Here is a 13,614-nt window from a genome sequence, read left to right as displayed (position 1 = left end):
GTCTTCATTTTTTAATTAGTAAGTTCAGGGGCTGATTTAGGGGGGGGGGGGCGGAAGGGATTCGACCTCTCAGGGATTCGACCCCTTGCCGACCCAAAGGGTCCCCCTTTGTACTATTTTCCAATATCCATGTTTGGTGACGGACCCTAAAAATTTTCTAAACGCGCCTTGAGCGCCAATATATACTAATACTGAGGGTGGAGAGCGCGCCAAAAAAAGCGATTTTTTTTGTCAAAAATTTCCAAAAAGTGCCCAAAAACGGCTTTTCCACCTGTTTTTAAAAAATTTTGCCTGCGTCTTTTTAGTGCTTTACGACTTTAGGAGAGCTTGGAAAATCAATTGGTCGACCTAAAAAAAGGGTCATCAAAATTTTCGAAAATTTTTTGAAACCCCCCCCCCCCCCTCGAGGAAATCCTAGATCCGCCCCTGAGTAAGTTTAAGGTTAGTAAACTATAACTCTTACTGTCTATCTGTGTGGGTAAATATTTCTCCCTGTGTTGTTGTGAGTGTAACTGTCAACATATGTTTAGGACATGGAGGTGGATGCTTTCGAGCTGGAAGAGATGATGAACTCCACCGATGCTCTGAAGGAAGTGAAGACTGGCAACTTCTCCATCGACGCCTGCAGGACTATGGTCGCCATCTATGACGTCAGTGCCATATACACTACCACGTTATTACACACATTCATTCATTCATTCACACAATTACATAATTATTTTGTTCATCCATGGAATTACATAATTATTTTATTCATTCAATCAATTACGTAATTGTTTCATCCATTCATGGAATTACATAATTATTTTATTCATTCATTGAATTACATAACTGTTTTTTTTATTCATGGAATTACATAATTAATAATTCTTTCATGGATTTCTCACAACGATTTCAGTCGATACCATTTCATAAATTGAATATTTATTTCACGATTACCCCCTTTGGTTGCTAGTAACGAACTGCCACCCCTAATTTGAACTAGCTCAATGGTTAAGCATATGTGAATTTTGTACCTAGTAACGAATCTCCCCCTTGTTGCACAAGTGGGGAAAAACTTACGAAATTCCAAAAGTTACCCATAACCAGAACACGAAATTTTTGTTCCGGTCAATGAATTATGTTTGTTTTTGGGTGTGTTATAGTTTTTTTTGTTTTTTACTCAAAATGAGGCACCAGAATTAATCATCGGATTATTTCGAGTGATATATCTTACTAAGAACTTTTCAGTCCTGATTCGATCAACATGAAAAACTTTTGAAAAAAGTAAACCCAGTTTCGAGAATTCAGCACTGAAGTTCTATGGATAGTAATCGATTAAAATGCATTTTTATTGCCTGTCTCTTTTATAATTAAAAAAAAAATTGATTATAACTGATTAGATGTGAATTTTATTGTTAATAATTTCGATGCAATAAAATCCATTTTTAATCGATTATAATCGAGTATTTTTTTTCATTACGAGGCCAAATTGTGCACTGGATAGGCGTACAGTTTTGCATTTGTATGATTCTGGATTCCAGAGACAAGTCTTCAAATATGTTAAAACAACAAAAGAAGAAAAAGAGGAATCGCTTACAGTTCACAAAATACACAATTTGACCTCGTAATGTTTCAAAAAAATTTTATTGAACGAAATATAATCCATTATAATCGGTTATATAGACAACAATTTATTCAACATTTTTCCATTATCACCGATTGTTATCCAAGAAACTTCGGTGCGGGACAAAACGAGCAAGTAAAGTTTGTTTTGGTAGCGTTTGGCTTACGATAGCAAATTATGTTTAATATAAGCCGTGATTACTTTATTAGAGTTTATTCGAGTATAGTTAGTTCTGAAGATTTTTAACGCCAGTTTGCTTTTCAAAAATTTCAAATTTTGAAATTTTTTTTCGGATTATTTTCTGTTTTTTTTTGTGTTTCTAGTCATTGTTCTTACAACAACTGTTGACCAACTTGACTTTTTAACTAAGACTATCGAATATGCCTGAGTTCTAGTTTTTTGTACAAATCCTTTTATCACACCACGCAGTATAAGCGACACTAATTTGAATTTTTTTTTAATATTATGGTGGGAACATTCTGTGCTAATTGCGCAGTATCAGTCGATCCTTGTTTTATGTGTAACTGTATGCTTCAATAAATACTATAAAATTGACAATTGTCTTTTTTGTTATTTCTCTACAAGAATTTTGCATGTTTCCTCAAAAATTCTGTCAGTTTTGTTTGATGAGAGTTCAATTTCTGGACAAGTCAATTTATTATTTGTTTTTTTTTTCAACTTTTTTTCTGATCTCTCTTGAAAGCCAGATGCGACTCTATTTTCTTACTGCGGTTTTTTTGTCAAAACTTGTGCATATGTCATTTTTATCTACCAAGATGGGATTTTTTACTGTTTTGAGTTGTGTAAATATTAATCGAGTCTGTTCTTTTTTTGAGATCAATTATGTAATACTAATTATGCTGATTATGTTAATTAGAGTGACATGTCTGGCAAACTGGGCTTCCAGGAGTTCTCTGAGCTGTGGGTGTACATTTGCATGTGTAAGAAGGTCTTCATAGAATACGACCAAGACAAGAGCGGATCTTTCTCCTCATTTGAGCTGCAGGTTTGTCCACTTTTTGGTACTGTTTTCATGATCATGGAAATGGATTTTATGCTTAGACAGGCTGAACAGCCTTTCAAAATTTCTCTGTCGATCACAGAAACCACAATTATTACCATTTTTAAGAAGTTTCTACTTTTTCAAAGAGTATTTTCAAAAAAAAATTACGATTTCCAGGTATTTGTTCATATCAAATTTCGTATTTTGCGAATTAAACCAGCTCTTTTTCGATAGTCAAAATTTCTAAATATCGAGTACACAGCCTGATTGCTTCTCCTAAACTTAATCCATAAATGCACAGCGCTGTAATTCTATTGTTACATCATTTAATAGTTAAAGTTATTTAAAATATAATAATTGTTTTGGTTGTTGTGTTTCAGGATGCCCTGAAGTACCTGGGCTACTCGCTGGACAGCATGACCTTCTCTTGTGTGGTGACCAGATATGCGAACAGACAGAACCAGATAGACTTCAACGACTTCGTCATGATTGCATGCAAACTTAGATCCACTTTCGGTGAGCTCCAGAAAAAGATACAATTTCTTCTAGTTTTTTCAATTTTTAATTAAAATTTTAGTTTTTTTCTTATAATAAACGTGCGAAAACTACTGCGTATCGCTAGCGCGTCGATCATCATATCAAGAAAGAGACAGTTGAAAAAATTCAAATCATCTTCCTGTTTTCGATTCAACTCGCTCAATTTTAAACGAATTAGTGTTTTTGCCCCACCTCCAATAAGGATAAATTTTTTGGAATAATCGTACACTGTACAAGGTATAACGAGTGGTTTAATAAATTTAGATACGACAACCAAATGTGTTTCTAGCAGCACAAGAGGTCCACATGACTGTTATGGTTATGATCGGACTAAGTGAAAATTAATTTACTAGATAAAATTCGCAGGTGGGACAAGGAAAAAGAGCCTCACAATCTTGCTTACGGCTCATCGATTTGTCTAAATTCAGAAATTTCGCTTTTTTCAGAGTCCTTTTGTATGATTTTTGTGAAAAAGCCTATTTCAAATAATTACTGATGCTCTAAACATATCAGCATGATTAAATGAGTCTTTTTGACTACGAAGGTATAGAAAATTAGAAAGAATTTTTACGACGGTGATAGAAAATCAGAAAGAAAAGGAAAACTTTTTGATTTTATAGCTAGGTTCTTCCTGAACTTGAATTTCATTGCAATGTTGACCCTGGCTCAGGAATGTATTTTTTTGGTCTTACTTTTGAAGATGTTTGTTTTCTCAAGACAATTTTGACTTTTTTTTAACAGTTTTTGATATAAATATCTCTCACAGTTTAAAAAACATTCGTAAAGTGAGCCGAAACTCAAAACCAAAATCGAATTGCGACAAAATTTTGGTTCAAAAACTGCCATTTTGGCCAATTTGGGAAATTTAACAGCTAACTTTGTTCGATATATAACGCGTAAAATCCAAATCAGAACTCTTTCCAAAATGAGTTATGATTCTGTACGAACAAAACTCGTATCAAGGCAAAGCCTTGAAAGTTCCGAATGCATTTTTTCTGTGGAGTAATCCAAATTGAATTAATTGATGAAATTTTCAAAAATTGAAACTTTCAAGTATTCAAATTTAGATTTGATGGTTTTTTTTGAAAATCATGCCCTCACACGTCAAAAAGATATGTTTTGCATAAAGCAAACTGATAAATTTACCAAAGAGTATGCCTCAATCCAATTTGGAACAATTTCTTTTATGGGTTCAATTCCCTTTCACACGTTAATAGAATGAAAAGTATCGCGCGTTAATTATCCCAAAATACCCAAACTGGCAATTTTTTAAACACCATAAACTTACAAAAATTGATCACAAGTGAAATATTTTTTTATTTTTGAGCGCAAGACAAAAATTTATATGGATTGAATTGAAAATAAAATTGTCAAAAAATGCTAGTTAAAAGTCGAAATTAGTCAGCAGAAATAAAGCACCCGAAAGTCGGGTCAAAAGTAATACAAAGCTTGCATTGTGATTCAACTTGGATTTAACGACAAATCTCAATATACTCAATTTAATCCGAAATATTTAAAATTTAGTTTCGTTTGCAAAGCCTGCGAGTTGTTGCTTTCCTTAAGTTTTGCTATTTGTCTTTTTTCTTGCGAGCTGACGCGGTTTTAAGCGAAATTTTTAACTCAATTTTACCTAAATACAATGCATATGAGAAAAAATTCATCATAATACTTGTTTAAATGCTGTCTTCTATTTAAAGCAGTTTATTTTATAAAACGATTTAAGTCATCCCCTCACAAGTTATGTAAAGTACAAGTGATATGATTTTTATAAAGCAAAGTGTTGAATAGGAGAAAGAGCATGCCTTAATCCAATTTGGAATGATTTGTAAAACAACTGATTCATTCTCCTCGTACGCGTTGATAGCACAAAATATATAGCGCGTTAATTTTCCCAAATTGAACAAATTGGCAATCTCTGAACCCCCATAATTTAAAAAAAAGTAATCAAATATGAAACATCTTTTGAATTTTGAGCTCTTGGCAACAATACTTTTAGAAGCATTTCTAAAAAATCCGTCAAAAATGCTAGTTTGAAAGTCGGACTTTTTCTGTAGAAAAAAAAATCGGTCACAAATATTCCGCCATTTTCTTGTAAAATAGTTGGAACAGTCAAATATAATTTCTGAGTGGGGGCTATAGTGGAAAAAAATCTATGTCATTATGTTTTTTATGCTTCTAGAACGATTCAATTGTAGCTGAAATGATTAAAAGATAAAATTTCTTGATGAAACTGAGCTTGTTTGCTTAGAGCGATTTGATGCAAACAAAAATGGGAAAGGCAAAGGTGAAGTCGACTTGAAACATGTAAGTACCAACTTTATCTGATTTTTTTTATGTCATTTAATTTTTTCAAATCGAATTATTTTCATTAACTTTCACTAAATTATTGAAAGCTTAAAAAAGTTGTCCAAAAATAATTAAGGAAAACTGATATGCCGTATGTCAATTTAACTAAACATTTCGAAAATCCAGATGATTATAATCATCATTCATCATTGTAATTTTTGACTGCGGAACTTATTCTGAGCTCAGATATTATCCTTTCTTTTTGGTTTTGCAACTTGTTTTTTTTTTCAGTGGGTGCAACTCAACATGTACAGCTAAACTCACAGTGCTGTCAGCCGTGCAAGTGCATCCGTGCAACAATGCAAACCGTGCAAAACTCACAGAATTGAGCATCAAACTCAATCGGAGTCAAAACAATCTCATCCTTTCACATTGAACTTAAAATTAATTTAAGAAAATCATTTCAAAAGTTTGACAACCGACCTTTTTTTGAACGTAAATGAGCATCAAAAAGTGAAATTTGCGTTGGAATCAAATGCAGATTGGCTTGTCTTTGAGCATTGTTCGAAAAAAATTTAAATCGTAACACTTGAAAAACGCTATAGAAGAATGTTGTTTTAAAAAATGCATCGGTTCAAACTTTTGCCATTTTAAATTAATTTTGTTACTAAATATTCGAATGCTAATCATTTTCAAAAAGAATTTTAATCGCATGCTATTAAATTTATTGATATCAACAAAAGTGCAATTATGGTTACCGCATGTGAAATTTATAAACATTGAGTTTAATTTAAGTTCAATAATGCCTGTTTTAAACCAGGTGTAAGCAGTAGTTAGTTACGAGTTTCGACAAAAAAATTCATGACATTTTTGGCTGCCCGGATTGCAATCTGTGTCTATAATATGAATTATTAATTGTGGCTTCTGCGATTTGCAGAGGATCTATGAAAGGATACTCACATGTCTAAACATAGCCAGTTTTCTTCCCCAAATTCCAGCCTTAATTATTCCGTTGAGCGAAGCTCTTTTTTGCGACTCAAGGTCGTTTTTTTTGCTTCTAGAACTTCTTACGTGGTATCACTGCTGCAGTTGATATCTGTCAGGCTGTGTTAGACCTGAAACTAATGGTCAACTGGATGAGCTCATCCTCACACTCTTTCAATGCTATGGCAGGGTTACGTCAGGCGCTACACGATCAAATTACAGATTACACGATCCCATGTTTACAAGGGGAACGCATTACCACTATGCTTAAGCCTCCTTCATATATGCTTTCATGGGTTCTGCCCCAGAGTCGAATTGGACTCGAATTATACCACGGACCTAGTCTGGAAAAAGCGTTCCTCGGGTTTGATAGCCTAAAACTAAGAAAACCAGTCAAGAAACTCAGTCATATATATTACATTGGCTGTTTACCTTCCAAAAATTTAACGCCATTATGACATGCTATTAGTTTAGGATATTTAATAGTCGTAGCCTTTTTGTAGTTGTTTATGACCTGTTAATTTTCATAAACAATTTTTTCAACCACATTTAGTCAAAAAAATACTTATTCGGACAAAAGACACATTTTGAGTTCTTATTGTGAGGAAAAATGAATCTAGGTTACCTTGCAAACAAACAAACAAACACTCTCCTTTAGCATGCTAACAATGCGAGTCATACAATTGCAATATGTGGCCATACAACTACATTATGGAAGAAGGTAGTCATAAAATTCCCAGACACGAGAATGGTTTGACGCTAGTTGTTTTACCACACAAATTGCAAAAACTATGTGCACTTAAACATTTTTTTTGAGTTATTCATAATTTCATGCCGTGAAAAACAATGTGTTCAAGGTAATAACAACTTAAAATATTTGTTATGATTTAAACAACAACATTTTGTGTTTCTTAAAGAACCTATCCATGTTGAAGCTTTGCTATTTTTATAGCAATGGACGTTTTACAATGAAAAAATTTTACCGTCGCATAGTGGAACCAGTTTAAAACTAGTATTTCTTTCCAATTACATTATTGATAACTATCTCCATAAAAAATTTCTAACTAACCAATCATGATCCATAACTAACACTTACAAATTTTTGTAAAGCTGAAATTATTGATAGTTTCAGCAACAGAACAAAATAAATATAATTTAAAGACAGTCGTTCTCCTTCAAAACAGTTCCTGATATCTAACTCGAAAATACCATTTACAATAGATCTATTGAAACTAAGATATATAAGAGTAAGATCAAGATTCGTATTAGACTAAGAAGTTGCACGAATCTATCCGGCCGAAAATAAGATAGCGTGACGAACAGACGATGTACTTTATCTGAAATTACTCTATGAGCGAGCCACCCCGGACTTAAACTCATTAGCAATCAAAGAATGTTAATTGTAGTTTTTTCAATATAAAAATTATGGTTTGCGTTTTTCATTCAGTTCACACGCAATGAATATAACTGATTTAAATTTATAGAAACGCATATAAACGCATGAATATAACTTATAGAAACGCATTGATATAAATCTGTTTTCACAAGTGCTTTTCAAGTGTTTTTGGCAAGTTCAACTTGTGTTCTGAAGGTGGTTCGATAGTTTTGAAAAATCCTGCAAACCGTGCAAAATTGTGAGAAATTGTATAATTTTCTGATTTATGGACCCGAGTGGGTTGTTCTTAGATCCCAACAAAACGATACCAAACAAAAAGTTAAATGCCACTTCAAGTTTTTATCATAATTTACCTTATAGTGTTGATACATTTTATTTTTTACCCAATATGAATTGAAGGTTTTCAGAGGAAAGTGATCGATGCAAATATCAGTTTTTTTTTACAAAACCCAAAGCATGGAAGGTCCACTTGCTTTTTATCGGTTGAATCAAACCGAAAAACGACAGAAAACGAACAAAAAATTGTCTGATTTAAGCAATTTTAACAAGGCTGAAAAGCTGTAGAACAATTTTTTTTCTCAAATCATAATTTTTTTGAAAATTTATTGCTGGGAATTTACACAATTTATCCCATCATCATAATAAAAAATTAACAATACAGATTTTGAATTAACAATTGTATTATCAATCATAAGTGCTTTAATACAAAACGCATCAAAAATTTTTCTCTTAGCGTTGAATTAAAAGTGCTGTACGAATTATGAGCAAATAGATAAACATGGACAAACTATTCTTTTGGGCAAGTTTATTCGTTTTATGTGGCTTATCCTATCTAATGGGGGGCTATAAATTACTGGGGGCTACATTTAGAGAGAGAAAATTGGTCTTTCTTAATCGGAGCATCAATCACGGTTCTCTTAGTGCGAACTTGCTTCATTCCAAGCTTTTTCTTTTTTTTACATAAAATACTGAAGCCTAAAACATTTTTTTGTTATGACTTCAACTTTGTTCAACATTCTTTTGTTTGAATTTCATCTCCAATAAAAGTGGCGGGCACATTCTGTGCCATCTACAAAGCATCCGTTTTTTTACTCCATATTATTTCGTGAAACGCTTAATTTTAAAAATTGAAAACTTCGCTTTTTACTTTCCCCCTTCTACAAAATTATATTGTAAACTTTCTGATCACGTTGTCCGATTGTTACAAAAATTGGCATGCAGACTAACTAGACCATATCAAACGTATTTCAGCTTCATTTTTAAACTTTTAAGATCCTTCTGTACATCGTAAGTTTGAAGCTTATGTGAAGTTAACTGATACACTTCATCCAACTTCTATCAGTTGTGAAAACTAACGGAACCAAAACCTAATAAAAGTCAAAACTGAGTCACACGCTATCGTACTGCCTAAACAAAGAACTTTCTGAAATCCTTTTTTCTTGAAAAGCTGTCTTATAAGATGTTTTCATTATGTTTCAAAGTTAATTGAGATTCCCGGCTGATCATTCCACAAAAAATACCATGTGTTAGACTTTCTCATAAAATTTGTAGGGAATTTCCACTATCTTACAACTTTCTTATACAAAAAATTTTAGGAGATCTTTCTTTTATGAAAACTTTTTTTTTCCCTAAAAATCAAGAACAAAGCCAAAATTGCTTTGAATCTGAATTTATGCAGTAATAAAAGGTAAAAGTCGTTTTTAGAAACAATTTGTTTTTGTTCCAAACTCATGCATATAAAAAACTTACAATGTTTTTTTTTATTCTTTCAAGCAAAAATTTATTGTTTTTTCATTGAATCTCCTAGTTATACGTATTAAGCCTTATCGTAGTAAATTAGAATATTCGTATTTAATTATACGTGAAAATTTTGGAGACATCAAAAAAAATCTTCTGCTAATAATATCAAAGTGTTTTGTGGACGTGTTGTGTGTGACATTCAGGTGAATATTGACAGGAGTTTTAGAAATTGACAAAAAAACTAGTTCAAAAAAGTTAAGAATGACAGCAAGAATTTTTCAAAAACTTAAAAAGAAAATATAGGAAATTTTATAATCTTACACTTTTCTGTTAAGAAAATACCCAATATTTTAAACATTCTTAGAGCCTAATGTTCAATTTTGTAAAATTGTTTAAAAATTTTGATATGAAAATTTTTAATATAGTCACTTTTGTTCAACCCGGGAATTGAATTTTAGTTTTTATTACAATTGATCTTTGGGCTCTTTTTCCTTTCCCCCCCACCTGCAAATTTTTACATGTAAATTTGTTGACTACATTGTCCGATTGTTATGAAAATTTACATACAGACTAATAAGACCACGAAAAACAAATTTGATTTTCATACTCAACCTCATAAAACCACTCGTTTCACTAATAAGTTGAAGCTGGCGTGAGGTGGGGGGTGGGATAACTGAAAAAGAGCCGATCTTTGTTTTCAAAATTGTTTCGACCACTGTTATTTTGGCAAATGATTACTACTAGTAAATGTAAATCTGCCGTACTAAATTTTGCATTATCGTAGTTTTTAATGCACCACAATTTTTTCTGATAGTTTTTTACTAAAAACAACTTCATAAAAATAGGCACAAAAACCTAAAATGAAAGAACTAATTCTATGTATCACAGATTTCTATAGAGTTTTCCGTAGACTTGTGTATGAGTATATTCAATTCGAAAATGAAAAAGTTAGTAATGTGAAATTGAAATTGATTGGAATAGTGTTGAAAGCTTTTGTTTGCGTTTTTCAGCTTAACTAATAAGAGCAAACTCAAATTAAACTCAAATTAAACTAACTCAAATTAAACTAATACAAACCACTTTCAATCAAAATTAGATTCAAATAACTAAATTTGCGGTCCATTTGGCTTTTGTATATTTTTTTGCTAAAATAAGTAGCAACAGAATAATGACAACGAAAGGTGAAAGGACGCTAGTCAAAATGTGAATATTCAACTTTCAATTAACACGTCCATAGTTTTGGTAAATTCATAAACAAATCAGCAAGTTATTTTCAGTTTGATGTCATATGCAGTTCTACTCAATCATAAAAACCTCAATTGATCTAAAACAGTTTTTAAAGTACAGATGTTTCAAAATACCATTAACAATTTCTTTTCATTCGAATTTTTGATTATAGTGCTTTCCGAATTGTTTTGTTTGATGTTCGGAGTAAACCAAAAAAACTCTTTTTTTTTGTTCTGGTTTTCGAGGAAAATGCGGATTATAATGTGTTTGGCGTGTATTTTTTTGAATAGTCAATTTTTGACTTTATTTTTTTTTCAGCTTTTTTGACGGACTGCTTTCATGGCATCTGAAAAACATTGCTGTCTTGAGCTTGAAAAAAAGTGCCTCTGATATTTTTCCCATGTTTAGGTTTGTTGAAAAATTGCTTATTTCGCGAGTTTGGAATAATCAACGCGCGATACAGAACATTCTTTTAAAACAAATAAGAGGTGTTTTTTGCGTTTCAAAATATGATGTCACAGCCATCATTCATCTCTTATTTGCGAACAATGGCCTGGTCAAATACTCACCTAAACTTAGCAAAATTGAGTCGTACAACCAAAAACAAGGTCTGTCTTAAAAATTTATTTCTTCAAAAGCTGTATTCCAAACTAACTTGACTTAACTTTTTGCGATCGACCAAATCGCAGCTAGTTAGAACAAGGGGTCTTTCTGAATGTTGCTAAGACTTTCCTATTCTTATTCAACAGACAAAGTTTCTTTCACTCGTAAATAGGTATATTATTTCAAATATAGAGGACACACATCATTTGTATATCAAGGGAAGTTGGGGTTTAGATTGATAGTTATCGAGATGGAGATTTGAGATTGTGATGATTAGGATGGTTGGGAGTCTCAGTATGAGAGTGGTTGTGAGTATCTGATTATGATTTGGTATATTTTCGCTTGGCTTATACACCGTAGATTTTCATATTTTCAACATTCTATCTGTTGGTTAAACCAATCAGAAAGAGACAACATAAGCCGTAATGTTTGCTTTTGGTGATATTTTATCAACCGAGCAAACACATAACTTCAAGCTAGCATAAGGTAAAAGTTTAAGAATTGTGTTTCTGATTTCAATTCAGAACAGCTGTTAATACGGATGTTTTTATAATTTTTTCATATTAATTGAGAATTGGTTTTTGGTTTTTGTTTTTTTTTGGACGAAGTGTTCTAACAACTTTAATTTTGACTTATGATAACATCTAATAAATGCATATCTATTAAATGTATATCGGCACTAAGGTTCGCAAGTTTTATTGATCCTAGAGCACTGACATGTTTTTAGAGACAAATTTTTCTATAAAAGCTAGTCAAAAATCTAAAAACGAGAGAACCAAATTTTTGGGTCAAAATGTTTAACAAAAAATAATTTCAAAGCCAATTAATATAAAGTTTTACCTAAGCTTGTGTATATCAATAGTTCAGCCAATTCTCAGCTTCTGGATACTACCTGTTTATCTTTTTCTTTCAGTAACTACTTCGTCAGGCACAACTTTTCAATTTCGAAAAATCATATCAAAACTTTCAGGAGTTTATCAAAAAGAACATTGCAAAATGTAGCAGTTTTGAGTACAATGTGTGAAAAAAATGAAGGTATTATTCAATTTTCAATCTAGAAATGGCAGTATCATGTCACTTTTGATAGGATAAATTGAACAATGGATGGCGTTTTTGTTTATCCAGCTATCCTATTTGGGACATCCATCTGTCTATGAGATTGAAAATAATTCTAAAATGTTGTATAAAAATATGCTGGATCTAAATTGTAGAGAAACGATCGGAAAAAAAAACGCCCCAAAAGGTAATTTTAGAATAAGGGCAGATCTTACTCTTGAGGGTATGGAGAGTTTTCTTGAGGGTATGGAGAAGGATGAGATGATGCATTTGGAAAATAAAAATCTTCACAGTTGAAAGGGTGAATTGGAGGTTGTAAAAAATATCAATAGGAGGTCTCTAAGGAGGTCTCTAAGGGGAGTGATCGGGTCATATATTCGTTATAAATGTGGAGCAAACTTGTCAGTGACCTATAAGAGTATAACTAAAAAGTCTATATTAAAAAAATTTAAGTATCATTTCGATTAAATTTTTTTTTCCAATTTGGCTGGCGCTGATCTATCAAAAATACAAATTAATAATTTCGGTTTCTTTTTCTTTTTCACTTCTCTCTAACAATGATTTTTGTAAGGTAGCGAGTGTTTTTACAAGGTTAATTACAAAAACAAAATATGATTTTCAAGGCTTTGTTGGTCCGCAAATCAATGTTGAATACAATTGGAGTAAGTCAGCCAACTTTTTTTGGGCAGGTTGAGAGAAAAAATGAACTGAGCTTTGTTGTTTTTGCTTTAAGAGCTTTGTTTAACCAGTCGTCAATTATTTCTGTGAAAAAAATTAAATAGAGCAGGTGCAGATCTAGAATTTTCTCGAGGGGGGAGGGGAATTTCTAAAAAGATTTCGAAAATTTTGTTGTCGACCTTTTTTTTAGGTCGACCAAATTGATTTTCGAAATCTCCCATAGCATTACAAAAAGACCCTGTTTTGGTCAAATTTTCTGCACCTCAGGCAAAAAAAACTGGCCAAAAAAAGGCATTTTTAGGCATTTTGTGGAAAATTTTGATTAAAAAATTACGCTTTTTCGGCGCGCGCTCCCCTCAAAGTTAATATATATTGGTGCCGAAGGCGCCTTTAGAAAAATTTTAGGGTCCGTCACCAGATATGGATATCTCAAAATAGTACAAAAGGGGGCACCCTTTGGGTCGGCAGGGGGTCCAACCGCTGAGAGGTCTCCCCCTA

At 32.3% G+C, this 13,614-nt stretch overlaps 1 protein-coding gene across 2 annotated transcripts in view; it reads left to right on the top strand.

The window, feature by feature from the left end:
- Window positions 1-5,955, top strand: part of LOC134855621 (calpain-B-like) — a 51,348-nt gene extending 45,393 nt beyond the window's left edge. Inside the window, exons 16-20 of one of the 2 annotated variants that reach the window (XM_063872162.1) lie at window positions 531-650; window positions 2,484-2,612; window positions 2,990-3,125; window positions 5,395-5,450; window positions 5,724-5,955. In XM_063872162.1, the coding sequence (XP_063728232.1) occupies window positions 531-650; window positions 2,484-2,612; window positions 2,990-3,125; window positions 5,395-5,450; window positions 5,724-5,750 (468 nt within the window). In that variant the 3' untranslated portion in view covers window positions 5,751-5,955. The remainder of the gene's footprint in view (window positions 1-530; window positions 651-2,483; window positions 2,613-2,989; window positions 3,126-5,394; window positions 5,451-5,723) is intronic. The other variant, XM_063872163.1, reaches the window with a different exon arrangement.
- Window positions 5,956-13,614: the final 7,659 nt, after the last annotated feature.

Source organism: Symsagittifera roscoffensis, chromosome 10, assembly GCF_963678635.1.
Source record: "Symsagittifera roscoffensis chromosome 10, txSymRosc1.1, whole genome shotgun sequence".
Lineage (NCBI taxonomy): Eukaryota > Metazoa > Xenacoelomorpha > Acoela > Convolutidae > Symsagittifera > Symsagittifera roscoffensis.
Note: the sequence above shows the minus strand (reverse complement) of the source record. Positions and strands in the feature narration are given on the sequence as shown.